Source organism: Oncorhynchus mykiss, chromosome 9 (assembly GCF_057628025.1).
Source record: "Oncorhynchus mykiss isolate SJ-2025 chromosome 9, ASM5762802v1, whole genome shotgun sequence".
Taxonomy (NCBI): Eukaryota; Metazoa; Chordata; class Actinopteri; order Salmoniformes; family Salmonidae; genus Oncorhynchus; species Oncorhynchus mykiss.
This window is the reverse complement of record NC_143030.1, coordinates 19,909,244-19,936,772: the sequence shown is the minus strand read 5'-3', so window position 1 is coordinate 19,936,772 and position 27,529 is coordinate 19,909,244. Positions and strand designations below refer to the sequence as shown.

The 27,529-nt window shown below is 42.9% G+C and overlaps 2 protein-coding genes and 1 pseudogene across 8 annotated transcripts; 1 reads left to right on the top strand and 2 right to left on the bottom strand.

The window, feature by feature from the left end:
- Positions 1 to 596: 596 nt before the first annotated feature.
- On the bottom strand, positions 597 to 14,806 carry LOC110531630 (TERF1 (TRF1)-interacting nuclear factor 2). 6 transcript variants are annotated; one of them, XM_090183698.1, is made up of 8 exons: positions 14,500 to 14,805; positions 10,118 to 10,320; positions 9,788 to 9,886; positions 9,544 to 9,639; positions 7,404 to 7,638; positions 6,418 to 7,281; positions 5,658 to 5,714; positions 597 to 1,524 (listed from the first exon to the last, which is right to left on the bottom strand). In XM_090183698.1, the coding sequence occupies exons 1-6, from the start codon at positions 14,678 to 14,680 to the stop codon at positions 6,593 to 6,595; spliced, it is 1,503 nt and encodes a 500-aa protein (XP_090039824.1). In that variant the 5' UTR covers positions 14,681 to 14,805; the 3' UTR covers positions 597 to 1,524; positions 5,658 to 5,714; positions 6,418 to 6,592. The 6 variants fall into 6 exon arrangements, with proteins under 6 accessions (XP_090039824.1, XP_090039825.1, XP_090039826.1 ...); XM_090183699.1 differs by having other exon boundaries at positions 6,433 to 7,281; XM_090183700.1 differs by lacking the exon at positions 14,500 to 14,805 and adding an exon at positions 13,140 to 14,269.
- Positions 14,266 to 20,586, top strand: cideb (cell death inducing DFFA like effector b). Of its 2 annotated transcripts, none has more exons than XM_090183704.1 (5): positions 14,266 to 14,414; positions 16,596 to 16,719; positions 17,109 to 17,267; positions 17,682 to 17,872; positions 19,463 to 20,586. In XM_090183704.1, the coding sequence occupies exons 3-5, from the start codon at positions 17,124 to 17,126 to the stop codon at positions 19,602 to 19,604; spliced, it is 477 nt and encodes a 158-aa protein (XP_090039830.1). In that variant the 5' UTR covers positions 14,266 to 14,414; positions 16,596 to 16,719; positions 17,109 to 17,123; the 3' UTR covers positions 19,605 to 20,586. The 2 variants fall into 2 exon arrangements, with proteins under 2 accessions (XP_090039830.1, XP_021470604.1); XM_021614929.3 differs by lacking the exon at positions 14,266 to 14,414 and adding an exon at positions 15,600 to 15,646.
- An 891-nt stretch (positions 20,587 to 21,477) lies between these two features.
- Positions 21,478 to 27,189, bottom strand: LOC149980820 (uncharacterized; annotated as a pseudogene).
- Positions 27,190 to 27,529: the final 340 nt, after the last annotated feature.

Genomic DNA, 27,529 nt, shown 5'->3' with positions numbered 1-27,529 from the left:
GTTGCAGTTCTTGACACAAGAGCACCTGGCACCTACTACCATACCCTGTTCAAAAGCACCTACACATTTTCTGAATGGCACACATACACAATCCATGGCTCAATTGTCTCAAGGCTTAAAAATGCGTCTTTAACCTGCCTTCTCCCCTTCATCTACACTGATTGAATTGACATCAAAAGGGGATCAAAGCTTCACCTGGATTCACCTGGTATGACGATCATGAAAATAGGTGTTTGTAACATTTTGTACACATTAGGAACACATCCCCATGAGCGTGCCACCATCCTTCAGGCCATGGATGAGGTGTGCAATGACATTAATCCAGACCTACAGAATGTCAGGCTTGGATTCACCATATCAAAAGGTTTATCCCCAGGTGCATGAACAATGAGGACAGTTACTGTGATGTCAATAAGAACCTAAAGTATGACCAATGGGGACATTTACTGTAATGTTAATGAATACCTAAGGTATGCCCAATGAGGATATTCACTGTGATGTCAATGAAAACCTAAAGTATGACCAAAATTCTCAAGTCAGGCTTGATGCAAACTAGTGGTATGCTAAACATTGTTTCTTCCATGTGATTACAGTAGTACTTTTCAGGGTATTTTATTCGGATCCTCATTAGCTACTACTAAAGCAGCAGCTACTCTTCCTGGGGTCCACACAAAAGACACAGAACATTAATAGACAAGTGCATCACAAGGACAGAATTACATACACTTTCATAATCATGTGCAAACCATGAAAACAAAAATACAATAATAAGGTGCGTTGCAAATAGGCTGATACTTTTTGATAAATTTCCCTGACGTGAATAACGCTACCTTGTTTCTATAGCACCTCTTGTAATGGGTATCCTGGGGTAAAGTATAGACGTTTTACAGTTACTACCCGCAATGGGTTTCTTATGGTAACATGTCATCTCTTAAACTTGTAGGCCTTTTGTTAGTTACCATTAGGTAAAATGAAACATTCCAAGACAGTTACACTTATGTCCGTTCATACAGGGCTCCTCCACCTATTGTCCTTCACCCCAGAAAATAAAATGAACTAAACAGACATACAGGCTTCACTTCGCTTCCGTCACCCCTGCTCAGAATGAGCTACATTCCTTGAGCCTTGTTAGTCTACCGCCCATGAAGGGTCATCTGAGGTACAGTGTACCGCCCATGAAGGGTTATCTGAGGTACAGTCTACCGCCCATGAAGGGTTATCTGAGGTACAGTCTACCGCCCATGAAGGGTTATCCTGAGGTACAGTGTACCGCCCATGAAGGGTTATCCTGAGGTACAGTGTACCGCCCATGAAGGGTTGAGGTACAGTGTAACGTGTTACAGTCTACCGCCCATGAAGGGTTATCTGAGGTATTTACAAGGCCTTGGACCTGCTCATGAAATGAACAAGATCCCTGTGAATCAGATGGAGCCGCCAGGCTCCTGCTCATATAAACTGAACCAGATGGGAGTTTCACCTAAGGTCCTTGGCTCCCACTGAGGCTTTCACCTCAGCCACCGTGCCCTGGGGACAAAAATGTAATCAAAACAACACATCAGGCTATTTTAACAAGTTATAATAGCTCATTAAAGCAATTGCACACTTAGTTTTAAACTGCCCTATCGATCCCAGGCTCTCACACAACCGGATCGTGAAAATAATTGAAATTTGGAGAAAAATTTGGTAAAATACAAGAGACAAGTGGGACCTCAAAGAATTAACCAACCAAGGTCCTGCCGACCTTCTGATACAGGATGCAGTGATGAGTATTAAAAAAGCCTCACCTGTAATAAAGCGAAGGGCGCTATGGTAGACTGCATTCGATGGTTTAAGAGTAGTGGCTGCTGCATTCTGGTAAATGGTGTCACCATAGTCAAGAACTGGCAGAGACTGTACAATATGCAATTTCTAAAAAGAAGCCCCTTTAAATCTTAGCTCTTTGTGTAGCGCATCTATACGTTTTTTTAAAATGTATTTTTAAACGTTAAAGATATTTATCAATCCAGACGCTCAGATATTTATCAATCCAGACGCTCAGATATTTATCAACCCAGACGCTCAGATATTTATCAATCCAGACGCTCAGATATTTATCAATCCAGACGCTCAGATATTTATCAATCCAGACGCTCAGATATTTATCAATCCAGACGCTCAGATATTTATCAACCCAGACGCTCAGATATTTATCAATCCAGACGCTCAGATATTTATCAATCCAGACGCTCAGATATTTATCAATCCAGACGCTCAGATATTTATCAATCCAGACGCTCAGATATTTATCAATCCAGACGCTCAGATATTTATCAATCCAGACGCTCAGATATTTATCAATCCAGACGCTCAGATATTTATCAATCCAGACGCTCAGATATTTATCAATCCAGACGCTCAGATATTTATCAACCCAGACGCTCAGATATTTATCAACCCAGACGCTCAGATATTTATCAATCCAGACGCTCAGATATTTATCAACCCAGACGCTCAGATATTTATCAATCCAGACGCTCAGATATTTATCAATCCAGACGCTCAGATATTTATCAACCCAGACGCTCAGATATTTATCAATCCAGACGCTCAGATATTTATCAACCCAGACGCTCAGATATTTATCAATCCAGACGCTCAGATATTTATCAACCCAGACGCTCAGATATTTATCAACCCAGACGCTCAGATATTTATCAATCCAGACGCTCAGATATTTATCAATCCAGACGCTCAGATATTTATCAATCCAGACGCTCAGATATTTATCAATCCAGACGCTCAGATATTTATCAACCCAGACGCTCAGATATTTATCAATCCAGACGCTCAGATATTTATCAATCCAGACGCTCAGATATTTATCAATCCAGACGCTCAGATATTTATCAATCCAGACGCTCAGATATTTATCAACCCAGACGCTCAGATATTTATCAATCCAGACGCTCAGATATTTATCAATCCAGACGCTCAGATATTTATCAATCCAGACGCTCAGATATTTATCAATCCAGACGCTCAGATATTTATCAATCCAGACGCTCAGATATTTATCAATCCAGACGCTCAGATATTTATCAATCCAGACGCTCAGATATTTATCAACCCAGACGCTCAGATATTTATCAATCCAGACGCTCAGATATTTATCAATCCAGACGCTCAGATATTTATCAATCCAGACGCTCAGATATTTATCAACCCAGACGCTCAGATATTTATCAATCCAGACGCTCAGATATTTATCAATCCAGACGCTCAGATATTTATCAATTCAGACGCTCAGATATTTATCAATCCAGACGCTCAGATATTTATCAATTCAGACGCTCAGATATTTATCAATCCAGACGCTCAGATATTTATCAATCCAGACGCTCAGATATTTATCAATCCAGACGCTCAGATATTTATCAATCCAGACGCTCAGATATTTATCAATCCAGACGCTCAGATATTTATCAATCCAGACGCTCAGATATTTATCAATCCAGACGCTCAGATATTTATCAACCCAGACGCTCAGATATTTATCAACCCAGACGCTCAGATATTTATCAATCCAGACGCTCAGATATTTATCAATCCAGACGCTCAGATATTTATCAATCCAGACGCTCAGATATTTATCAATCCAGACGCTCAGATATTTATCAACCCAGACGCTCAGATATTTATCAACCCAGACGCTCAGATATTTATCAATCCAGACGCTCAGATATTTATCAACCCAGACGCTCAGATATTTATCAACCCAGACGCTCAGATATTTATCAATCCAGACGCTCAGATATTTATCAATCCAGACGCTCAGATATTTATCAATCCAGACGCTCAGATATTTATCAACCCAGACGCTCAGATATTTATCAATCCAGACGCTCAGATATTTATCAACCCAGACGCTCAGATATTTATCAACCCAGACGCTCAGATATTTATCAATCCAGACGCTCAGATATTTATCAACCCAGACGCTCAGATATTTATCAACCCAGACGCTCAGATATTTATCAACCCAGACGCTCAGATATTTATCAATCCAGACGCTCAGATATTTATCAATCCAGACGCTCAGATATTTATCAATCCAGACGCTCAGATATTTATCAACCCAGACGCTCAGATATTTATCAATCCAGACGCTCAGATATTTATCAATCCAGACGCTCAGATATTTATCAACCCAGACGCTCAGATATTTATCAATCCAGACGCTCAGATATTTATCAACCCAGACGCTCAGATATTTATCAACCCAGACGCTCAGATATTTATCAATCCAGACGCTCAGATATTTATCAATCCAGACGCTCAGATATTTATCAATCCAGACGCTCAGATATTTATCAATCCAGACGCTCAGATATTTATCAATCCAGACGCTCAGATATTTATCAATCCAGACGCTCAGATATTTATCAATCCAGACGCTCAGATATTTATCAATCCAGACGCTCAGATATTTATCAATTCAGACGCTCAGATATTTATCAATCCAGACGCTCAGATATTTATCAATCCAGACGCTCAGATATTTATCAATCCAGACGCTCAGATATTTATAGGCGGGAACCCACTTGATGATACGAGCCATCCAAAGAGTGAATATGTAGACCATCAGAAATGTATCAGTGAATTAAAGAACAGATTTCATTTGGCCCGCATTAAGTCCAAGTTTTAAATCAACAAGGGCTTTCTGTAATGCAACAAAATCAGAATGCAGCTCTATCATAGCTTGATACAAGTCAGTGCAATGGCGTACATAACCGTATGAACTGTATGAATATGACAGGATTTAATACATAGACCAATATTATTTATATAAACGAGTAAACAGAACAGGTCCCTTTACCGACCCTGCGGCAATAGAGGAAACTGCAGTCCTTACTCTACTGAGGCTTTGCTTTACCATTGCTTTCTCTAAGCAGGTCCCAATATCCTAATGCCAAGGACACATCTTATCTTTACCCCAAGCACCAGAGGTGCTCGGAAGGGAGATGCTACCAGCTATTTAGGTCAGAGGCAGTGTGCAGTTTTATTCTTTTTTTTTTAAAGCAAATTTTGCAGCTTGCTTGAGTGATTAGAGATGGCAGGGAGTTCCATGCTATCATGGCTCTATATACAGTACTACTGGGCATTGCTTTGAGTTCGTTTTGACTTTAGGGACAGTGAAGAGAGCTCTGGTTGAATGTCTTGTGGAATATGAATGTTTGTCAGAGCTGTATGTTAGTTGATTGAATAGACAGTTTGGAGTTCAACACGTTAATATTTCTAACAAAACGAGAAATGGTGCAGAAAATCGCTCCTCTACTTTAAGCCAGTAAAGCACAACATGCATTTTGTTGACACTAGCACTGTTGTACACCTATGTTGTAATGAGATCTGAACAATACATCCGTTTTTTTTTCATCAACGGTCGTGAAAGACATCTTCAATCACACTTGTAGCATATTACATTCAAAGGTCAATTTTCAAACATGTGTCTTGCAGTTTCTGATATTGGATTAACTGGTAGTTAAAATAACTCAATTGAGAAGAGATCATAGTGTTGCGTTTTGGCAATGTTCATGGTACTTCACAATAAATGTATATTTTGGAGTCCATAATATATCTGCAGTAATGGTGGAATGACAGTGTTTCTCAGTACTACTTACCCGCCAGTGTTGTGATTGGCTGTGATATTCGCCTTTTGATTTCTCCCGAAGCAGCATCTGTTATCAAAATGGGAAAGCCGTTTTGACTTTGTGGCTGTTATATAGTGGAAATCTGGTCAAGGGGCCAATGTAGAAATCAATTCAATTCCAGTTTATGTGAGAAAACAAGCAGCGAATAGTTTAGGGAATCATTGTACCATCTAAATCACTGACATTTTCAATAACAAAACATATATATATATATATATATACACATATATTTATTTTTGTACAGCTGTTTGAAGCTGGTGGGCCAAAACCAAGATTAAAAGGTTCAAGTGAGAGTCTCCGCCATGTCAAGGGAAAAATGGGATGAGGTGGGGGAGAGAAATTCAAGGTGTATCACCTTGTGTGGTGAAAGTTTTCTTCAAAATGAACGTAGAATGAAGTTTTGAATATGAGACTTTCTGCGTTACAAGTGTTACCAGTTCGAAGTTTTGTACGAAGCCTTTCGAAAATTCACCACATACTTGTGAAAATAGCATAAAAGCAATTTAAAAACTAAAAAAACTGTAGTACTAGTGGGTATTTGACTAGCCTGATTGCTCGATCCGTTGCTGATTTAAACAATTACAGTTGTGTGCCATCATTCCACTTACATGTATGAGATGATGAACGTATGGAACGATGAATGAACAACATCATTTTACAAAAGAAAGCACAGCCAGATCTGGCAACCAGGCTAGTATAGGAAAGTATCCTTGGTTGTTTAAATCAGCACCTGTATTTCTCTTACTCTTTGTCAGCTGATGCTGGAAGCCCCATATCTAGGGTCAATGACCTGTCACTCAACTTCCGTTGCCAGGTCGAAGGAAGCTGACATGCCGTTATCGCCGGCAACTTGGGCCTCTGTCCCCATTGAGAGCTCCCTACCCCTGCTGTTGGTGTCCCGTTGCTCAGGAAGGAGGTTGTGACTTCAAAAGAGCAGGGATGTCTGTTGAAGTCAGTCGGGGGATGAGCACCCTGGGTTTGTTGAGGAGACAGGCTGTGATGTAAGAATAGAGGCGATGGTCTTCCGGAACCTTGAGGTTTGCGATCCCCAACTGGACCAAACAGTCCCTAAGAAGGTCTCTCTCAGTCTCTCCATCTCTACCGCTCGTCATATCCTCCTCTCCATCTCTAACAAACTCCCCCCCACGCCCTCTCCTGAGCACTCTTTCACTCCCTCTGTCTCTCACACTCCTCCTCTTCCTCCCTCTTCTCATGACCATGATCTCCTCGTCCTCTTCGGATTCCTCTTCTCTGCTTTTGACCCATGTATATTTGGACCTCTCCGTTGACTCAGCGTCCTCCTCCACATCTCTTGAAACCGATTGGATAACAACGTCTTCCTGGAAAGTTCTTGCCCTCTTATTGGCTGAAGCCATGACTGGAAGGTCTTCGTTAAAAATCCCGCCAATCACAGGTGCGACGGGCAATGACAAGTTCGTTTGTCTGTAATCGGTTAATGGGGTTAAAGACAGAGGGCTTGGGGTGGAAACCAAGGCAGGCTTAGATCTTGATTTGACGCTTTGCTGCACTCTTCCAGAGGGAGGGAGGGAGAGTGATGAGAGGAGGTAGTCGCCCATACACGGAGAGAGAGAAGCTGATAGGAGGTAACAAAAGAAATGAGGTTAGTCGATATGTTAAAAATCTATCCCAGGCGTTGTGAAATCTGGCTCGCGACTGCAATGTAGTCGGCCTGGAACGCACCCTATGTAGACCCACCTGCAGAATCCAGGTGTCCCAGGCAGATCTGGTGCTGGAGCAGGGTCCTCAGGAGCTGGGGTTGGGAGGCAGCCTGCGCACACTCCTCCAGGACAGGAGGGGCAGCAGTGAGCCACGACACCGTCTGAGCCAGGTTGGGCACAGGGAGAAGCTGGTCCAGTCGGAGCAGGAACTCCCACAGCAGTTTCTCCAGCTCCTGGTCAAACTGAGGCCCATACTCTGACAGAAACTCCACCTGTATGGGGTAGACGAGATTGGGACAGAGAATTTGAGATTTCCTCAGTGGATGTAGCCTCGTACGACCATAGCGAAACAGAATGTAAGCTTGCGAGACCAGGATGGTAGTATGAGGCTACAGTGACTGTCTCTAATTAAGATAAAGTTATTGTTCAATTACGCACAAGGTCCAACCAAAATATTACTTCCTGTTTCAACCCAACCCCCCTAAAAGACACACATACAGTGCCTTGCGAAAGTATTCGGCCCCCTTGAACTTTGCGAATACAATACAATCCACCTGTGTGTAATCAAGTCTCCGTATAAATGCACCTGCACTGTGATAGTCTCAGAGGTCCGTTAAAAGTGCAGAGAGCATCATGAAGAACAAGGAACACACCAGGCAGGTCCGAGATACTGTTGTGAAAGTTTAAAAGTTTAAAGCCGGATTAAAGCCGGATTTGGATACAAAAAGATTTCCCAAGCTTTAAACATCCCAAGGAGCACTGTGCAAGCAATAATATTGAAATGGAAGAAGTATCAGACCACTGCAAATCTACCAAGACCTGGCCGTCCCTCTAAACTTTCAGCTCATACAAGGAGAAGACTGATCAGAGATGCAGCCAAGAGGCCCATGATCACTCTGGATGAACTGCAGAGATCTACAGCTGAGGTGGGAGACTCTGTCCATAGGACAACAATCAGTCGTATATTGCACAAATCTGGCCTTTATGGAAGAGTGGCAAGAAGAAAGCCATTTCTTAAAGATATCCATAAAAAGTGTTGTTTAAAGTTTGCCACAAGCCACCTGGGAGACACACCAAACATGTGGAAGAAGGTGCTCTGGTCAGATGAAACCAAAATTGAAATTTTTGGCAACAATGCAAAACGTTATGTTTGGCGTAAAAGCAACACAGCTCATCACCCTGAACACACCATCTCCACTGTCAAACATGGTGGTGGCAGCATCATGGTTTGGGCCTGCTTTTCTTCAGCAGGGACAGGGAAGATGGTTACAATTGATGGGAAGATGGATGGAGCCAAATACAGGACCATTCTGGAAGAACCTGATGGAGTCTGCAAATGACCTGACACTGGGACGGAGATTTGTCTTCCAACAAGACAATGATCCAAAACATAAAGCAAAATCTACAATGGAATGGTTCAAAAATAAACATATCCAGGTGTTAGAATGGCCAAGTCAAAGTCCAGACCTGAATCCAATCGAGAATCTGTGGAAAGAACTGAAAACTGCTGTTCACAAATGCTCTCCATCCAACCTCACTGAGCTCGAGCTGTTTTGCAAGGAGGAATGGGAAAAAATGTCAGTCTCTCGATGTGCAAAACTGATAGAGACATACCCCAAGCGACTTACAGCTGTAATCGCAGCAAAAGGTGGCGCTACAAAGTATTAACTTAAGGGGGCTGAATAATTTTGCACGCCCAATTTTTCAGTTTTTGATTTGTTAAAAAAGTTTGAAATATCCAATAAATGTCGTTCCACTTCATGATTGTGTCCCACTTGTTGTTGATTCTTCACAAAAAAATACAGTTTTATATCTTTATGTTTGAAGCCTGAAATGTGGCAAAAGGTCGCAAAGTTCAAGGGGGCCGAATACTTTCGCAAGGCACTGTACATAGTGTTTTGGGTGGAGAGGTGTGGGGGGCTGCCACACTGGGTGCCCGGGGAGCTGTTGTTGTGGGGGGGTTAAGTGGCTTGCTCAAGGGCACAACAGTAGACAATGCAATCTAGGATTTGATACCAGCAACCCTCCGGTTGGCCAGCTCACTTCATGACTGATATTTTCGGTCGGCCCCGGGATTCGACAGGACAGCCCACCTGTTGCTGGCTTGCCTCTCTAACAGCTGGGCTACCTGCCGCCCCGAAAAGCTGCTGAGTCAAACAAAACAAAGCCAGTCTGACCTTGTAGAATAGTTCTCTCTCTGTGGGGTCTTTCAGAAAGCTTTCAACCAGGTCCCGGAGGTTGGTCACTGCTGTTTCAATCTTCACATCCTTTTTCTGCAACATAGGCATGCAGAGACATCACTTACAGCAAACATACTGTATTTCTCACAAAATCATTCCTAGGGTACAAAGCAGTGAAGTGATGAAAGACCATTCAAATACCACACCCATCTTGCAGTACAGAGAACTGACTGTCACTCACCAGGGCAGAGGACGGGTTGGGAGCACGGATCCTTTCCAGCTGGGTAAGGATAACCGTTGGATCTGGTGGGTCTGAGCCATTGCACAGCTCTAAGATCAGCTACAAATGGCCAGAGACATGATAATTAAGGACTGAACAGTCTGACAGTGGAAGCACATACAGGGTGATATTCATTAAGTCGCAACGGAAAACAAAATTGAGCTTTTCTTATTGGACAAGTTCAGGTTTTCAACCATTTGGTGCCAAATGAATGCAACCCATTTTTACTACAACAGAACTGTCTAAAGACTTATGGCCATGGGTCAACAATATCATCCTCCACACACACACCCGTGATCTCAGCCCCAGAGCCAGCTTGGCCTGGTGTCTAGATGTGAGCAGGCCAGGGACAGCCTCACAGCAGGATGTCACAAACTCCTCCAGCGTCCCATAATGCATTACATCGCGTTGCTTCATCACCTTCCACATGGCAGCAGAAACCAGCCGGATGGGAGGGGCCAGGAGGGGTAGGGGGGAGAAGGAAAGGAAGATGTCTGAGGGGATAGAGAGGGGAGAGTAACGCGGAGCAAATAGTGCCTTTTGAGGTCAGTTGGTTTGATAAAATAATCTTTAAATTAAAGTCCCATGACGGTAGTGACATCCCATTACTGCCTATCACTTATTCATTCTTATTTCAGGTGTTGTATATATTATAGAGGTCGACCGATTAATCAGAATGGCCGATTAATTAGGGCCGATTTCAAGTTTTCAAAACAATCGGAAATCGGTATTTTTGGACACCATATTAAAAAAATAAAAAATGTACACCTTTATTTAATCTTTATTTAACTAGGCAAGTTAGTTAAGAACACATTCTTATTTTCAATGACGGCCTAGGAACGGTGGGTTAACTGCCTCGTTCAGGGGCAGAAGGACAGATTTTTACCTTGTCAGCTCGGGGGATTCAATCTTGCAACCTTACAGTTAACTAGTCCAATGCTCTAACCACCTGATTACATTGCACTCCACGAGGAGACTGCCTGTTAAGCGAATGCAGTAAGCCAAGGTAAGTTGCTAGCTAGCATTAAACTTATCTTATAAAAAAACAATCACATCAATCATAATCACTAGTTAACTACACATGCTGGGGCGGCAGGGTAGCCTAGTGGTTAGAGCGTTGGACTATTAACCGGAAGGTTGCGAGTTCAAACCCCTGAGCTGACAAGGTACAAATCTGTCGTTCTGCAAATCTGTCGTTCTGTCGTTCTGCCCCTGAACAGGCAGTCACATAGCCACTGTTCCCAGGCCGTCATTGAAAATAAGAATTTGTTCTTAACTGACTTGCCTGGTTAAATAAAGGTAAAAAAAATAAAATAAAAAAAAATAAAAAAATGCTTGATGATATTACTAGTTTATCTAGCGTGTCCTGCATTGCATATAATCGATGCGGTGCGTATCGTTGCTCCAACGTGTACCTAAACATCAATGCCTTTCTTAAAATCAATACACAGAAGTATATATTTTTAAACCTGCATATTTAGCCAAAATAAATCCAGATTAGCAGGCAATATTAACCAGGTGAAATTGAGTTCATTGAACGCAGAGTCAGTGTGTATGCAACAGTTTGGGCCGCCTAATTTGCCAGAACTTTACGTAATTATGACATAACATTGAAGGTTGTACAATGTAACAGGAATATTTAGACTTATGGTTGTCACCTGTTAGATAAAATACGGAACGGTTCCGTATTTCACTGAAAGAATAAACGTCTTGTTTTCGAGATGATGGTTTCCGGATTCGACCATATTAACCGTATTTCTGTGTGTTATCATGTTATAACTAAGCCTATGATTTGATAGAGCAGTCTGACTGAGTGATGGTAGGCAGCAGCAGGCTCGTAAGCATTCATTCAAACAGCACTTTCGTGCGTTTGCCAGCAGCTGTTTATGACTTCAAGCCTATCAACTCCCGAGATTAGGCTGGTGTAACCAATGTGAAATGGCTAGCTAGTTAGCGGGGTGCGTGCTAATAGCATTTCAAACGTCACCCGCTCTGAGACTTGGAGTTGTTATTCCCCTTGCTCTGCATGGGTAACGCTGCTTCGAGGGTGGCCGTCATCTCTATAGAGCTGCCGCCTATGCAGTCTGACAAAAATCACTATTTTAGTAGTTCTTCAAAGTAAATAAGGCCAAGATCATGCATTTCCAGGTAAAGATACCTCGAAGCAACTGCTCTCTTATTCCTCTCGATCGCACATTCTGTCTCTTCTCTGCCCCACACTAACCTAACGTAGCAGGCATAAAAGAGAAACATACCGGAGTAGGCGTGCAAGGGATTGTGTCATTGTAGTTAATGACCACATTTTCTGCATTAAATTATGTAGAATATTGGCCAGTTGGGAACTACAACTCCCCACTACATCGCATAGTTCAGGCTTGATCTGATTTATCTCTACAGAAACTGCAATGTGCACATTGAGCTCACAGAAAAAGAAAAAACAATTATAATAATTGAACTGAAGTCAGTCAATTAGATGTTTAAAAAACAAAAAATATACATTTCGGTTAATCGCTCAGTACTAGAAGAGTGACTGGCTGTTAGCCTTTTTTGAGCGTCATGTTTAAATCATATAAGTGACTTTGTTGAGCTTCACAATCAATTTTAGATCATCTTGGATGATTTGGACATGATGCACAAAAAAAAAGCTAATATTGGACCCATGACTATCGGCACCGCAAAAAAGTCAAGTAAACAACACTTTCCTGTGGATACCCTATCTCCACCTCCTACCGCCAAAAGCACCAGCATGTACAACCGGTAAAGTAAGTGTAAATATCATTTTATTCAACATTCTGGATTTTAGAGACTATTGCGTCTTTTTTAGGGTGGATTCCCTCATACTGAAAATCCATGGAGTAACCATAGTAACGGTGCTGTTTTAAAGGGGAAGTAACCATTGGGTATTTTTTGTAATTTGGGTGAACTATCCCTTTAAGATAGTTAGGGTGTAATTAATTACTACTTTACTTCAAATTCAAGTAGTTGTAAGCAGCCATTTTCTATAAGCCCTTATTATATAATGGTTGATAAAGACACCCGCATGTATTGACTGGCTGCAAAACTGTTAGGAAACTGTCAATGTCACTTTGCTTTTACTAACATTGTGACTATCCGTCTTGTTTTAGGAGACTATTTGGCTACTGTACTGATATAGCTAGCTAGGGGCAACCATCAGGTTGTTTGTTTAGGTCTGGCTAACCGGCAATAGCTTCCTACTGCTTCTTTGCAGTTAATGATTGCTACTCCTAGTGTTAGCTCACGAGCTGTAAGTGCAAAGAGAAAACTGTTGGAAACCAAAGACTAAAGTAATTACCCATTTCAGATGGCTTCTTAGTTGCCATATTGTCCCGTCCGAATTTAGGTCGATTTTTATACTTAGAATGGCTAGCTAGCTTTAGCTCACTTCCCAAGCCAACTTTGTAGACAACTTTGTAGCTAGCTAGGCTAACAAAGCGTATCTTCTGAGATTGCTGGATAAGTTAACGACAAGGTTACAATAACAAGTGATTATCTAGCAATACAAACAGAAAACATGCAACGCTCGAGGTTGCTATTCTGTATCTATTACACTGACTTTGGTCATAAGAGTTTGTTAATTTTAGGCATAAAAACACGCTGGGTTCTCCTGCTTTCTCTTCTTCAGGATTGGGTTGGCGGATCGCATCCAACTTTCAAGGTGCATACATCGCCACCTACTGTACTGGGAGTGTAAGGCCAGTCACGGCCTAACTACATTAAATTGTCCTCATTAGTCCTGTTCCTCTAAGAAAGTGAAATAGAGCCCTAAAACTCCCACTTCCTTCTTTCAAATCTCCATATTTCCCTTCTCAGACTCTAGGACCTGAGAGGGTGATATGGCTGGTGACAATACTCCATGCAACTCCTCCGCCGAGAAGTCTTTCAGTTCAGTCCCGGGAACCGCTCTGCCGCATCCACAATGATATCTATTTTCTGGAATTTCCTCTCCACCTTGGTAGTGCCATTAATCACCATAGCTATGAAGGCCACACAGTCCACCTTCTTAACATATAGGTCCTGTTGGTGAAAGGCAACCCCTGCAGCAAAGGCCTATCCACCACCATGACACCATGGAGTCTTTAGGAGTACCATTCGAACACTTAACAGCCGCTGCATATGAAATGCTTTGGGAAACCCGGATTTTGGCCAAATTCTCTTCTACCCTGGTCGGGCATTCAAAAGAAGCTTCATGGTTCCCACTACAATTGCAACATGTGGAAATTGTTTTAGAAGTGATGAAAATGTAACATCTCCCCTTCTGCAAACACTTGATTGAAACATGTTCAAAAGCTTTACAGTGATCACACTGCATTGGTCTTGGGGGTAAATGCTCGGCCCTGTAGTTTAAATACCCCAACTGCACTTGAGTAGGGAAGAGACTCCATATAAAAAAAATACAGAGACTTTACGAGCCCCCCCACACACACACACCCACACCCACGATTCATCCGACGTGCTTCAATCACTCCAGGAATATTTTTCAACTCTGTAACAGACTTCCCACGAGACGCCAGGTATTATCCCCTTAACGGGGCCGTGTTCCGAAGACACGTCAAACTTTTCAATTCGGGTAAGACTACGTTCTTTCTGATCCTCAGAAATACATTAAATCTAAACAAACATGCCTCTCGTAATTCTCACAGCCTTCAATTTACCCAGCACTTTCTCCACCAATTTGGATATCTCAAATGGGTTCTTCAAGATTGGTAATCCGATCCGCTTCTCCTCATTAATAACCCATAGTGCTACAAGATAAGGAACATTCTCAGCACTGTACGCTACTCCCTGATTCAAGATCCACATCAGCTTCCGCCATCTCTTTCTCCAAAACCACATTTCCCCCGCCTTCTCTACTTGCTGGATGTGACGTCTGAATTAATGTATAATCAAAGATTGTATAACTAAATGAAGATAGACCACCGTCTGTTGTTTCCAATGGGAACAGATGAGTCATAGTGGGCAGAACAAGCAAGGAGGTGGACAGAGTCAAACACGAGCTAGCGAGATCCTATTGGCCCGTTATAGCCAACATCTGCATATTTCCGTTAGGGAACGCCTACTTTGCGCTCCTAAACAACGCCATTTTTAAAAACTTTGGCAAAGTCTAAAGTCTACAAAACGTAGTCCACTCTGTTCATAACAGATTCTAGTTTTGGGAACAGAAAAAAACTGTATTGAGATCAAATGTTTCATCGATGACAATATTTGTAGCATGTAGGCCAAAATCGATCTCGTTCCATCTTCTCCCACTGCACCAGTGGGATTCCTCTCACTACCTTATTTGCTAATGAGTGGAAACTCCAAGCGGAGGCTTCATATTTATACATCCAGTGAAATATCTGTCTCATTGTTCTGTGAAATAATCTTCATGATTACCTTAACTTCACTGATAAATTAAATCAAAAGTATGTGCTGATATCATGTAAAAAATGTTCCAAGTGTAGATGTAATGCCATGGTGAAGTCAATGATATAGGCCAGTGTTATTCTCTCTCTCTCTCTCTCTCTCTCTCTCTCTCTTTCTCCCTCTGTCTCAATGAAATTCAATTTCATTTCAATTCTCACTCGCTCTCTCTCACACACGCATGTACACACACAGACAGAGAACTTTGCCCTATGTGTCTTGTATCTGATTCATCAGGGCAAAGTCTGTCCTAAAGAATTAGCTGGGTCAGACACATTCAGAATCAGAGTCGACATAGCACCAACGCTACCAAAACAACACAAGGAAAAATAGGAGGTAAAGAAGAGAGAGAAGGAAAGAAAGAGAGTGGGATATGGAGTCAACATCATCATTAATAAAGCAAGTACATTTACTTCCTAATAGCTGTGTCTGGATAATGTTTCCCCCACACATTTTGTGTACATTTTTCAATCAATTGTTCTATATCTGAGTTTTCTGAGTTTTCTAATAATACTCTATCACTGTACTTGTAAAGGTGTACGCTGTTGAGTGCCAAGAGATTTGTCAAGAAGGCACAATGGCAACAAACCACTGGAAAACGTATATCATTGAGGGCTTTAATTGAAGTTGGACTGGCAGTTAGAATAGTAATGGTTTTCTATACTTGTTTCAACCCTCTGTTGTCAAACAGACACTGTCTCCACCAGATGAAGCTAGGATTGATCTGTCTTTGTCTTCCAATCAGTCTCAATCTCTTTTTGTATCCCTCTCAGCCCACACGGGCCCTTATTAAAGCACATTATACCTCAGCTAATCTCGGTTAACCAAGAACTCAAATCTTGGCAATTTAGTCAGATCCTGAATGACGTAGTCTGTCCACGAGATACTATACCTCAGCAGCAGTAGTAAATATTACAGAACGCATTAGAAAAACATAGCAACATATCTAGTTAACATCTAAACATATAGATACAGTTGTATCACTGTATCTGTTCTGCACTATAATCTTATGGTAGCTTTCCTAGGCCAAATGAAATTATGTGCAGTACAAATGTGTTATCTGTGTATCTATGGACTAGGGAATAGGTAGAAGTTGTCCCAAACCACTGATACAGGGTCAGGTTGTATATCCTCTTCATGGTTCAGGTTAAGATTGGTGTGTGGGGTAAACTGATCCAAGAACAGGGCAACTTCTAGCTTGATTCAGATCTGTTAGCGTGAAAAATGTCAATGACTGTAGGCATTGGTTAGAGAGCATAAACAGAACTCGGACCAGGTTAGGCAAATTCTACCTCAAGCTGGCAGTATTTGGCCTTGTGAACATCTTCTTCCTCCTTTTCCTCCACAGGTCTGTGACGAGGCGGGTGTGGTCGTTGGCCCCGGCCCCCCAGAGACCATTCAGGGTGTGTTCCCATGACAGGGGCACCAGGAAGGGTGTCACAGCAGCTACCCTGGAGGAGCTGAGAGAGAGGGTGAGAGAAAGACAGACATGTTGATTTAAAAAAAAATGAAATAAGCTAAATAAAAAGGGTGGGGGGTATTATGAGTAAGGGGGCGTTTATAACTTTATGGCTGTGGTAATTAGTGACGACCCAAGCAAGGCCAGATCTGGGACAATAATAGATGTCATTTAGCAGACACTTTATTCCAAAGCAACTTACAGTCATGCATGCACTTATTTTACCTATGGGTGGTCCCAGGAATCAAACCCACTACCCAGGCGTTAGACGTGCCATGCTCTACCGACTGAGCTACAAAGAACCATGGAGTGAATGCCAAAGGAGAATGTAATTGTGCCTACAAAATACCCACATGGTGTCTGTCTGTCCTCTGAACATGTCTCTCTGTGCTGCTTCCCCAGGTGTGTCAGGCCCTGATGCTGTGCCTGTCCAGTCTGGCTGTAGTGCTAGTGTGTGAGGAGGACGGGACAGTGGTAGACTCTGAAGACTTCCTGATGTATCTGCCCGACAACACTGTCCTCATGGCCCTGGAACCTGGACAGACATGGAAACCTCCTCCGGTGGGTTTGACACTGTCTGTCTCTGTCGTGATCTGGACATTATCATTTGTTTCGTCTGACCTGTGTTAGTGATTGGACAGTATGTGCAGGTATATACACTCATGTCTGCTGCCAAGTGAGATGAGTAGGGCCCTGAGTTTTTCCTCTAGGCCTATCACGTGACCTGAGCCCGTATCCACAAAGCATCTCAGAGTAGTAGTGCTGATCTAGGATCTGTCCATATAATCTTATTCATTCTGATCTGAAAGGCAAAGCTCATCCTGGATCAGCCCTTCTACTCTGAGTCACTATGTGGATATGGGCCCTGTTCAGGAAAATATTAAATGCCCAGAGTTTTTCCTGTTTCGGTTACACGGTGACACCGACCATGTCGCTGTCTCTCACCTTGCCCCATATCTTACTCTAACCCCACAGGGTGCAGTGCTCTCCAAAGGCCAGGACCCTAACCAGTCGCGGACAGGAAAAGACATAGCCCGGGTGACCTTTGACCTGTACCGGCAGAACCCCAAGGACGTGTTTGGCTCCCTGAATGTGAAGGGCACCTTCTCAGGCCGGTACTCCGTCAGCGCTGACTTCCAATGTCTGGGGCCCAAAAAAGTCCTCAGGTAAGTGGAGAGGAAGGGGATGGGAGGACGTCTCCAGCCTGCTGAGATGTACAGTGCATTTGGAAAGTATTCAGACCACTTGACTTCGTACACATTTTGTTACCATACAGCCTTATTCTAAAATTGTTTGTTTTTTAATCCTCATTAATCTACACACAATACCCCATAACGACAAAACAAAAAACGTTTTTTTGAAATTAGCAAATTGATTAAAAATAAAAAACAGAAATACCTTATTTACACCCTTTGCTATTTAGACCCTTTGCTATGCGACTCGAAGGTGCATCCTGTTTCCATTGATCATCCTTGAGATGTTTCTACAACTTGATTGGAGCACCTGTGGTAAATTCAATTGATTGGACATGATTTGGAAAGGCTAACACCTGTCTATATGCATGTCAGAGAAAGAACCAAGCCATGAGGTCGAAGGAATTGTCCGTTGAGCTCCGAGACAGGACTGTGTCGAGGCACAGATCTGGGGAAGTGTACTAAAACATTTCTGCAGCATTGAAGGTCCCCAACAACTCAGTGGCCTCCATCATTCTTAAATGGCAGAAGTTTGGAACAACCAAGACTCTTCATAGAGCTGGCCATCTGGCCAAACTGAGCAATCGGGGGAGAAGGGCCTTGGTCAGGGAAGTGACCAAGAACCCGATGGTCACTCTGACAGAGCCCCAGAGTTCCTTTGTGGAGATGGGAGAACCTTCCAGAAAGACAACCATTTCTGCAACACTCCACCAATCAGGCCTTTATGGTAGAGTGGTCAGACGGAAGCCACTCCTCAGTAAAAGGCACATGACATCCCGCTTGGAGTTTGCCAAAAGGCACCTAAAGGACTCTCAGATGAGAAACAAGATTCTCTGGTCTGATGAATCCAAGATTGAACTCTTTGGCCTGAATGCCAAGCATCACATCTGGGGGAAACCTGGCACCATCCCTACAGTGAAGCATGGTGGTGGCAACGTCATGCTGTGGGTATGTTTTTCAGCGGCAGGAACTGGGAGAAAAGATGAACGGAGAAAAGTACAGAGAGGTCCTTGATGAAAATCTGCTCCAGAGTGCTCAAGACCTTAGACTGGGGCAAATGTTCACATTCCAACAGGACAACAACTCTAAGCACACAGCCCAGACAACACAGGAGTGGCTTCGGGACAAGTCTCTGAATATTCTTGAGTGGCCCAGCCAGACTTGAACCCGATCAAACATCTCTGGAAAGACCTGAAAATAGCTGTGCAGCAACACTCCCCATCCAACCTGACAGAGCTTGAGAGGATCTGCAGAGAAGAATGGGAGAAACTCCCCAAATGTAGGTGTGCCAAACTTGTAGCGTCTTACCCAAGAAGACTTGAGGCAAGCGTAGCCTATTGGCAGCGTAGCCTAGTGGTTAGAGTGTTGGACTCATAACCAAAAGGTTGCAAGATCAAATCTCTGAGCTGACAAGGTACAAAATCTGTTGTGCTGTGAAATTAATGTACATGTTGAAACTTGAAAGCCTATCTTAACCTGATACCTGTTTGAGGTGACGATCTCTCTCTCTTTCCCACTTCCCGTCTGTCTGTCTCTCTCTCTCTCTCTCTCTCTCTCTCTCAGAGAGGCCCTCCGCATGGCCTCCACCCTCCTCCAGATGGCAGGTCACATGTTGATCACCTCAGCCAATCTGATCAAGCGGATAATCGAGGGAGCAGAGTTCTGGCAGCCTCAGAGGGTGGAGGCCACAGAGTACTGGAACTAAGGCAGGACTGGGACCGACCGCTCTCTAATGACCAAATCAATCCTAACTTGAGTGTATGTTTATGATTGAGTTATGCAAGGTTGTGTGTTGTGATCAAACAGGAGGATAATTACACGTTGTTTAGATTTTTTATAAGGTTAGTTGTAAAATAGGACTTATCTTTCTCTAACAATTCTGAGAATGTACCACGAAGTCCACAAATAGAAGCAATGAATTTTTAAAAACTGAGTATGCATTATTTGTCACTTTCTTTGTGGTTTCTAATCACTGTCTCATCTTGTGTTTAATGAATGCTTTCAGTTGCTACATCCACTCAGTCCACTGTCAGAGACACCCACTTCCAGAACAAGGAGAAACAGTTCTGTTCATTCATAGAAGGGTATGAGGAAACCTGACCAGCACTTGAGGAACCAATACGATTTAACATGAGCCTTTTGTTGCTGTACCTTTAATTAGGCTATATATAAGTTAATTACTTTCTTACTCATGACCACACAAGATCTGCCAAAAGGCAAGGACACAGACTGCATAAGCACAGTATGAGGTCAGATAGTGAATATACTGAGTAACATTACCAACAACATTATCAAATATTAAACTGGTACCAGCCGGTTACTCAACCCTCCACCTTAGAGGCTGTTGCCCTATATACATAGACATGGAATCACTGGTCACTTAAATGATGGAACACTGCTAACTTTAATAATGTTTACATACTGCTTTACTCATTTTTACTCATTTCATATGTATTTCATATGTATTCTATTCTAATGTATTTTAATCAATGCCACTCCGATATTGCTCGTCCTAATATTTATATATTTCCTAATTCCATTCTTTTACTTTTAGATGTGTCTATTGTTGTGAATTGTTAGATATTACTGCACTGTTGGAGCTAAGAACACAAGCATTTCGCTACACCCGCCATAACATCTTCTAAATATGTGTATGTGACCAAATAAAATTTGATTTGATTTGTTCAGTTCTGTTTAAACAATGGTTGCATCCCAATAATCTTTCTCCCGAAGTGAGAACTTGTTCACTTCCCTTCATGGATTTGAAAGAAAATGACTGGCACTCCAAGTACATCAATCCAATGCTTTACATTTCGTGGGGAGTAGCGAACGCTTCAGGAGGAAGGAGAGATTATTGGAACGCACTCATGGACATATGCTGTCGCTAGTTTCCCCAATTCTTTACACGCTGAACATATCAAACAAGGGACATCAATGCAATGACATAGTTAGAAACTTCCAAGCACAAACCTGTGATAGAGCTTGAAACATAAATTGACATTTGAATTAGGAACCATGTGAACAGGAAGTTAGTAGTGCTAAAATGACAGCAGACTGTAGAACTTCATCATTAACATAATCAGCAGCTTGTAACATACAACAGAATGCTGTCTTATTCGTGACAACTCCTAACATGTAGCCTAACAGTCCATTTTCAGCACCCTCCAGGCCTCTCCAGTAAAATTATAGCAGGGGAGTGTCTCAATACTCATGGCTCCCTTTTCCATCGTCGCCGCAAACAGGTAAAAGGAAAAGAGACATAGGCTTTAAAGTTTCAACTTACTAGCCCGTGTCATCTCCGTTCCAGTACAATGGCTGTATGGTTCTCACATCGTCTCTCCCTATTAAGATAATATATGACCGAGCCAAGGCCAGCTTGTGTAGATAAGCCTTCTAGCCAGTTTGGCTATAAGTTCATTCATTTCTACCATGGTACAGACAGTCATTGTTCTAATTCTTGATTATATTTACACACATTATATTCAGTACTAGGATTAAAAAGAAAATTCATACATATACAGTAACATAATAGTATTCTGATTAGTACATATACAGTAACATAATAGTATTCTGATTAGTCAGTCCTGATTAAAATGTATACATAATTAGTCATCATTGATAAAAATTCCCTTAACAGTTCTGTCTCAGGAGCTCCAGCTGGGCCATGGTCTTGTTCTTCGGCCACGGGCCCATTTTGAAAGCTTGTTCCTCTCCGTGGGTTGTTTATGAATGTTGTGATCCCCACCCCTTTCCGCTCCTCCTTCAGTTTGCAGAATTCTTGCCTTTCTCTTTGCATCGCTTAACTCCAGATCTGGTCTTGTGTTTTCTTATTTTTCTTCTTCTGTACTTCAGGTGGTTCTATTTCTACTTCCTTCCCCTCCAAGCTTGACTTAATCTGGTGGGTGGTGTTAGCAGGGTTGTCATGGTTACCATTGCAGGTGCAGTTTATGATCTCGACATCATCTGCCTGAGAAACCATTGTCTTCTTCGGTGGTGGTCTGTCCATGCTGTCACGTTGTGGTGGCAGTGGTGGTGTCAGATGCTGAATGAGCTGTCTGTGACGACAGGAGACCATTGGGCTGTGACCCAGTGGAAAGCGCGAGCGAAAAGCATTGGTTACAGAACCACTTGCGGATGTACTTCATGTGGAGCCTGGTGAGGGCCCGCAGACGATGGAGCTCCTTCTTCAAAGGCTTTTTGTTACGATCGAAGCTCCACCACAGCAGAGATCTGATAGAGCATGTGGGGTTTGACATTGTTTTCATGGGCTTTGTCTCGGGTTTCTAGGTGTTGCCCTGTGGCTGTGGGGGGTGCCACTGAGTGCGGAGGAAGTGGAGGGCTTTGGGGCCCTGCAAGAAAAGAGACGGGTGAATGTTCCCTCCTGTTACTCCCGTCATCCTCCTTACTGAGGCGAGGCACCTCCAATACCTTCTCCTCTTTCTCCTTTTTGTCTTTCTCCTGCGTCTGGTTTGGTCTGCAAATCTTTCTGCGTGCCTCGCAGATCTCCTCTGTATCCCAGCTGATCCCGTAGCACAGCCGCTGAACCATGAACCACACCCTGACCTCAGATATAGACAAGAAAATATTCTATTGGTTGTTTTCACCAAAATGTGCATTGTGTTATTAAAACTTGTCAATGAAACTAATTACAGGACAGCACATACAAAAACACACAGAATATATAGAGGAGTGGTTGCCCTGATACATGGCTGCTGACCCCTAATGGCTGCTGTAAAAAGCTGCTAATGGAAAGATGCTGAGCAAGGACAACGCATTGGTAGTTTTCCCACGCTATCTCGAAGTCAACTCGGAGTGAATGCCCTACTCGCTTCCCACAGCAGGCCCTGAGGGAGGGAAGGGATCTGGGCCAGGGAGGGAGGCAGTGCATGGTGGTGTTGGCATTGGGGTGGCAGGTAGCCTAGTGGTTAGAGCGTTGGACTAGTAACCAAAAGGTTGCAAGGTCAAATCCCTGAGCTGTCAAGGTAAAAATCTGTCGTTCTACCCCTGAACAAGGCAGGGGCAGAACTGTTCCTAGGCTGTCCTTGAAAAGAAGAACTTGTTCTTAACTGACTTGCCAAGTTAAATTATAAATCAATTAGGTTGGCTGATCTGTATGTTAGGAGAGCTAACTCAGTCTTCTCTTGGTCATCACCGATCTCCTACTATGATGAATATAAAATGTAATATAGGCTACTGTCGGATGTACAATAAACAATGAAGGTGTCATTAGGGGTTCAGGAGTGAAGCTGGTGAAAACCTGTTGTATTTGTTCTGGTTCATTATTATTATTATACCGGTTCCGCCAATTTATTGAAATCATTCAAATTCCTGTGAGATAATAAGGCCTGGAGGGACCCAAATGTGCATGATGGTAAATGTAACCTTTATTTAACTAGGCAAGTCACTTAAAACACTACTCCTCTGGAACCCAATGACCAAACTTAACAAGTGGCATCTACAGACCAAGGTCTCTCAGCGCTATCTTTTCCAGGCTTGTACCAAAAACAACATTGACCTAAAACATTCACGTGGTCTCGCACACAAATCCCTATAAATCAGTTAAAATCAAATCAAATTGTATTTGTCACATGAGCCGAATACAACCTTACAGTGAAATGCTCACTTACAAGCCCCTAACCATCAATGCAGTTTAAAAAAAGATGAATAAGAATAAGAAATAAAAGTAACAAGTAATTAAAGAGCAGCAGTAAATAACAATAGAGAGACTACAGTGCCTTGCGAAAGTATTCGCCCCCCTTGAACTTTGCGACCTTTTGCCACATTTCAGGCTTCAAACATAAAGATATAAAACTGTATTTGTTTGTGAAGAATCAACAACAAGTGGGACACAATCATGAAGTGGAACGACATTTATTGGATATTTCAAACTTTTTTAACAAATCAAAAACTGAAAAATTGGGCGTGCAAAATTATTCAGCCCCTTTACTTTCAGTGCAGCAAACTCTCTCCAGAAGTTCAGTGAGGATCTCTGAATGATCCAATGTTGACCTAAATGACTAATGATGATAATTACAATCCACCTGTGTGTAATCAAGTCTCCGTATAAATGCACCTGCACTGTGATAGTCTCAGAGGTCCGTTAACAGCGCAGAGAGCATCATGAAGAACAAGGAACACACCAGGCAGGTCCGAGATACTGTTGTGAAGAAGTTTAAAGCCGGATTTGGATACAAAAAGATTTCCCAAGCTTTAAACATCCCAAGGAGCACTGTGCAAGCAATAATATTGAAATGGAAGGAGTATCAGACCACTGCAAATCTACCAAGACCTGGCCGTCCCTCTAAACTTTCAGCTCATACAAGGAGAAGACTGATCAGAGATGCAGCCAAGAGGCCCATGATCACTCTGGATGAACTGCAGAGATCTACAGCTGAGGTGGGAGACTCTGTCCATAGGACAACAATCAGTCGTATATTGCACAAATCTGGCCTTTATGGAAGAGTGGCAAGAAGAAAGCCATTTCTTAAAGATATCCATAAAAAGTGTTGTTTAAAGTTTGCCACAAGCCACCTGGGAGACACACCAAACATGTGGAAGAAGGTGCTCTGGTCAGATGAAACCAAAATTGAACTTTTTGGCAACAATGCAAAACGTTATGTTTGGCGTAAAAGCAACACAGCTGAACACACCATCCCCACTGTCAAACATGGTGGTGGCAGCATCATGGTTTGGGCCTGCTTTTCTTCAGCAGAGACAGGGAAGATGGTTAAAATGGATGGGAAGATGGATGGAGCCAAATACAGGACCATTCTGGAAGAACCTGATGGAGTCTGCAAATGACCTGACACTGGGATGGAGATTTGTCTTCCAACAAGACAATGATCCAAAACATAAAGCAAAATCTACAATGGAATGGTTCAAAAATAAACATATCCAGGTGTTAGAATGGCCAAGTCAAAGTCCAGACCTGAATCCAATCGAGAATCTGTGGAAAGAACTGAAAACTGCTGTTCACAAATGCTCTCCATCCATCCAACCTCACTGAGCTCGAGCTGTTTTGCAAGGAGGAATGGGAAAAAATGTCAGTCTCTCGATGTGCAAAACTGATAGAGACATACCCCAAGCGACTTACAGCTGTAATCGCAGCAAAAGGTGGCGCTACAAAGTATTAACTTAAGGGGGCTGAATAATTTTGCACGCCCAATCTTTCAGTTTTTGATTTGTTAAAAAAGTTTGAAATATCCAATAAATGTCGTTCCACTTCATGATTGTGTCCCACTTGTTGTTGATTCTTCACAAAAAAATACAGTTTTATATCTTTATGTTTGAAGCCTGAAATGTGGCAAAAGGTCGCAAAGTTCAAGGGGGCCGACTACTTTCGCAAGGCACTGTATATGCAAGGGGTACCGGCACAGAGTCAATGTGCGGGGGCACCAGTTAATCAAGGTAATTGAAGTAATATGTACATGTAGCTAGTGTTATTAAAGTGACTATGCACAGATAATAACAGAGAGTAGCAGCGGTATAAAAAGGGGGGGGGGGGTAGCGGCAATGCAAATACTCTGGGTAGCCATTTGATTAGATGTTCATTAGTCTTATGGCTTGGGAGTAAAAGCTGTTCAGAAGCCTCTTGGAGCTCGACTTGACGCTCCAGTACAACTTTCTGTGTGGTAGCAGAGAGAACAGTCTATGACTAGGGTGGCTGGAGTCGTTGACCATTTTTAGGGCCTTCCTCTGATACCGCTTGGTATAGAGGTCCTGGATGGCAGGAAGCTTGTCCCCAGTGATGTACTGGTGTAGCTGTAGAACCTTTTGAGGATCTGAAGACCCATGCTAAATCTTTTCAGTCTCCTAAGGGGATATGGGTTTTGTCGTGCCCCCTTCACGACTGTCTCGGTGTGCTTGGAACATGTTATATTGTTGGTGATGTGGACACCAAGGAACTTGAAGCTCTCAACCTGCTCCACTATAGCCCCATCGATGAGAATGTGGGTGAGCTCGGTCCTCCTTTTCCTGTAGTCCACAGTCATCTTATTTGTCTTGATCACGTTGAGGGAGAGGCTGTTGTCCTGGCACCACATGGCCAAGTCTCTGACCTCCTCCCTATAGGCTGTCTGTGATCAGGCCTACCACTGTTATGTCATCTGCAAACTTAATGATGGTGTAGGAGTTGTGTAGGAGTTGTGCCTGGCCGTGCAGTCATGAGTGAACAGGGAGCACAGGAAGGGACTGAGCACACACCCCTGAGGGGCCCCTGTGTTGAGGATCAGCATTGCGGATGTGTTGTTACCTACCCTTACCACCTGGGGGCGGCCAGTCAGGAAGTCCAGGACCCAGTTTCAGAGGGAGGTGTTTAGTCCCAGGGTTCTTAGCTTATTGATGAGCTTTGAGGTCACTATGGTGTTGAACGCTGAGCTGTAGTCAATGAATAGCATTTTCACATGGGTGTTCCTTTTGTCCAGGTGTGAAAGGGCAGTGTGGAGCACAATAGAGATTGCGCTCCACACTGGAGATTGCGCTCCACACGTCATCTGTGGATCTGTTAGGGCGGTATGCAAATTGGAGTGGGTCTAGGATTTCTTGGATAATGGTGTTGATGTGAGCCATGACCAGCCTTTCAAAGCACTTCATGGCTTCAGACGTGAGTGCTATGGGTCGGTAGTCATTTAGGCAGGTTACCTTCGTGTTCTTGGGTACATGGACTATGGTGGTCTGCTTATAACATGTTGGTATTACAGACTCGGACAGGGAGAGATTGAAAATGTCAGTGAAGAAACTTGCTGGTAATCCGTCTGGCCCTGCGGCCTTGTGAATGTTGACCTGTTTAAAGGTCTTATTCACATCGGCTACAGAGAGCGTGATCACACCGTCTTCCAGAACAGCTGGCATGCATGTTTAACTGCATATTGCATGATCCATTTTATTTTAAGATCTGATATTTGCCAAGTGTGGTAAACAGTACAGAAGTAATTAGTCCTAGGTCAATGTGTCAAATTTTTCCTGGTGGTGGCACAGTGGCCCCTTAGCTGAACCCCAGCATTGCTGTTTGCAGCTATATTTCCATGTTTGTTTCCAGTGCTTGACTGGGAAGGAAATAGGTGCTGGTACTCATTTTGGGTGCCTGTACTGTTTATATTTAGGTGCAAGAACTCCACAATACTTTTAGCCAATATTTTATAAGACGTGCAGGATCTTATGCAGTAGAAAATAAGAGTTGATGGTACAGAGTATCAGTGAGCTCCTGCCCAAGTCAGGCACTGTTGCAAAAGTGCATTGGGAGGGTATAGGCCCACCCACTTGGGAGCCAGGCCCAGGCGATCAGAATGCATTTTCCCCCACAAAACAGCTTTATTACAGACAGAAATACTTATGTTTCATCAGCTCTCCGGGTGGCTGGTCTCAGAAGATCCCATGGGTAAAGATGTCGGATGTGGAGGTCCTGGGCTGGCGTGGTTACACGTGGTCTGCGGTTGTGAGGCTAGTTGGACATACTTCTAAATTCCCTAAAACGATGTTGGAGGCTGCTTCGTACAGTGGCAAGAAAAGGTATGTGAACCCTTGGAATTATTAACTGGTGTACCCTCCTTTGGCAGCAATAACCTCAACCAAACATTTTCTGTAGTTGCGGATCAGACCTGCACAACGGTCAGGAGGAATTTTGGACAATTC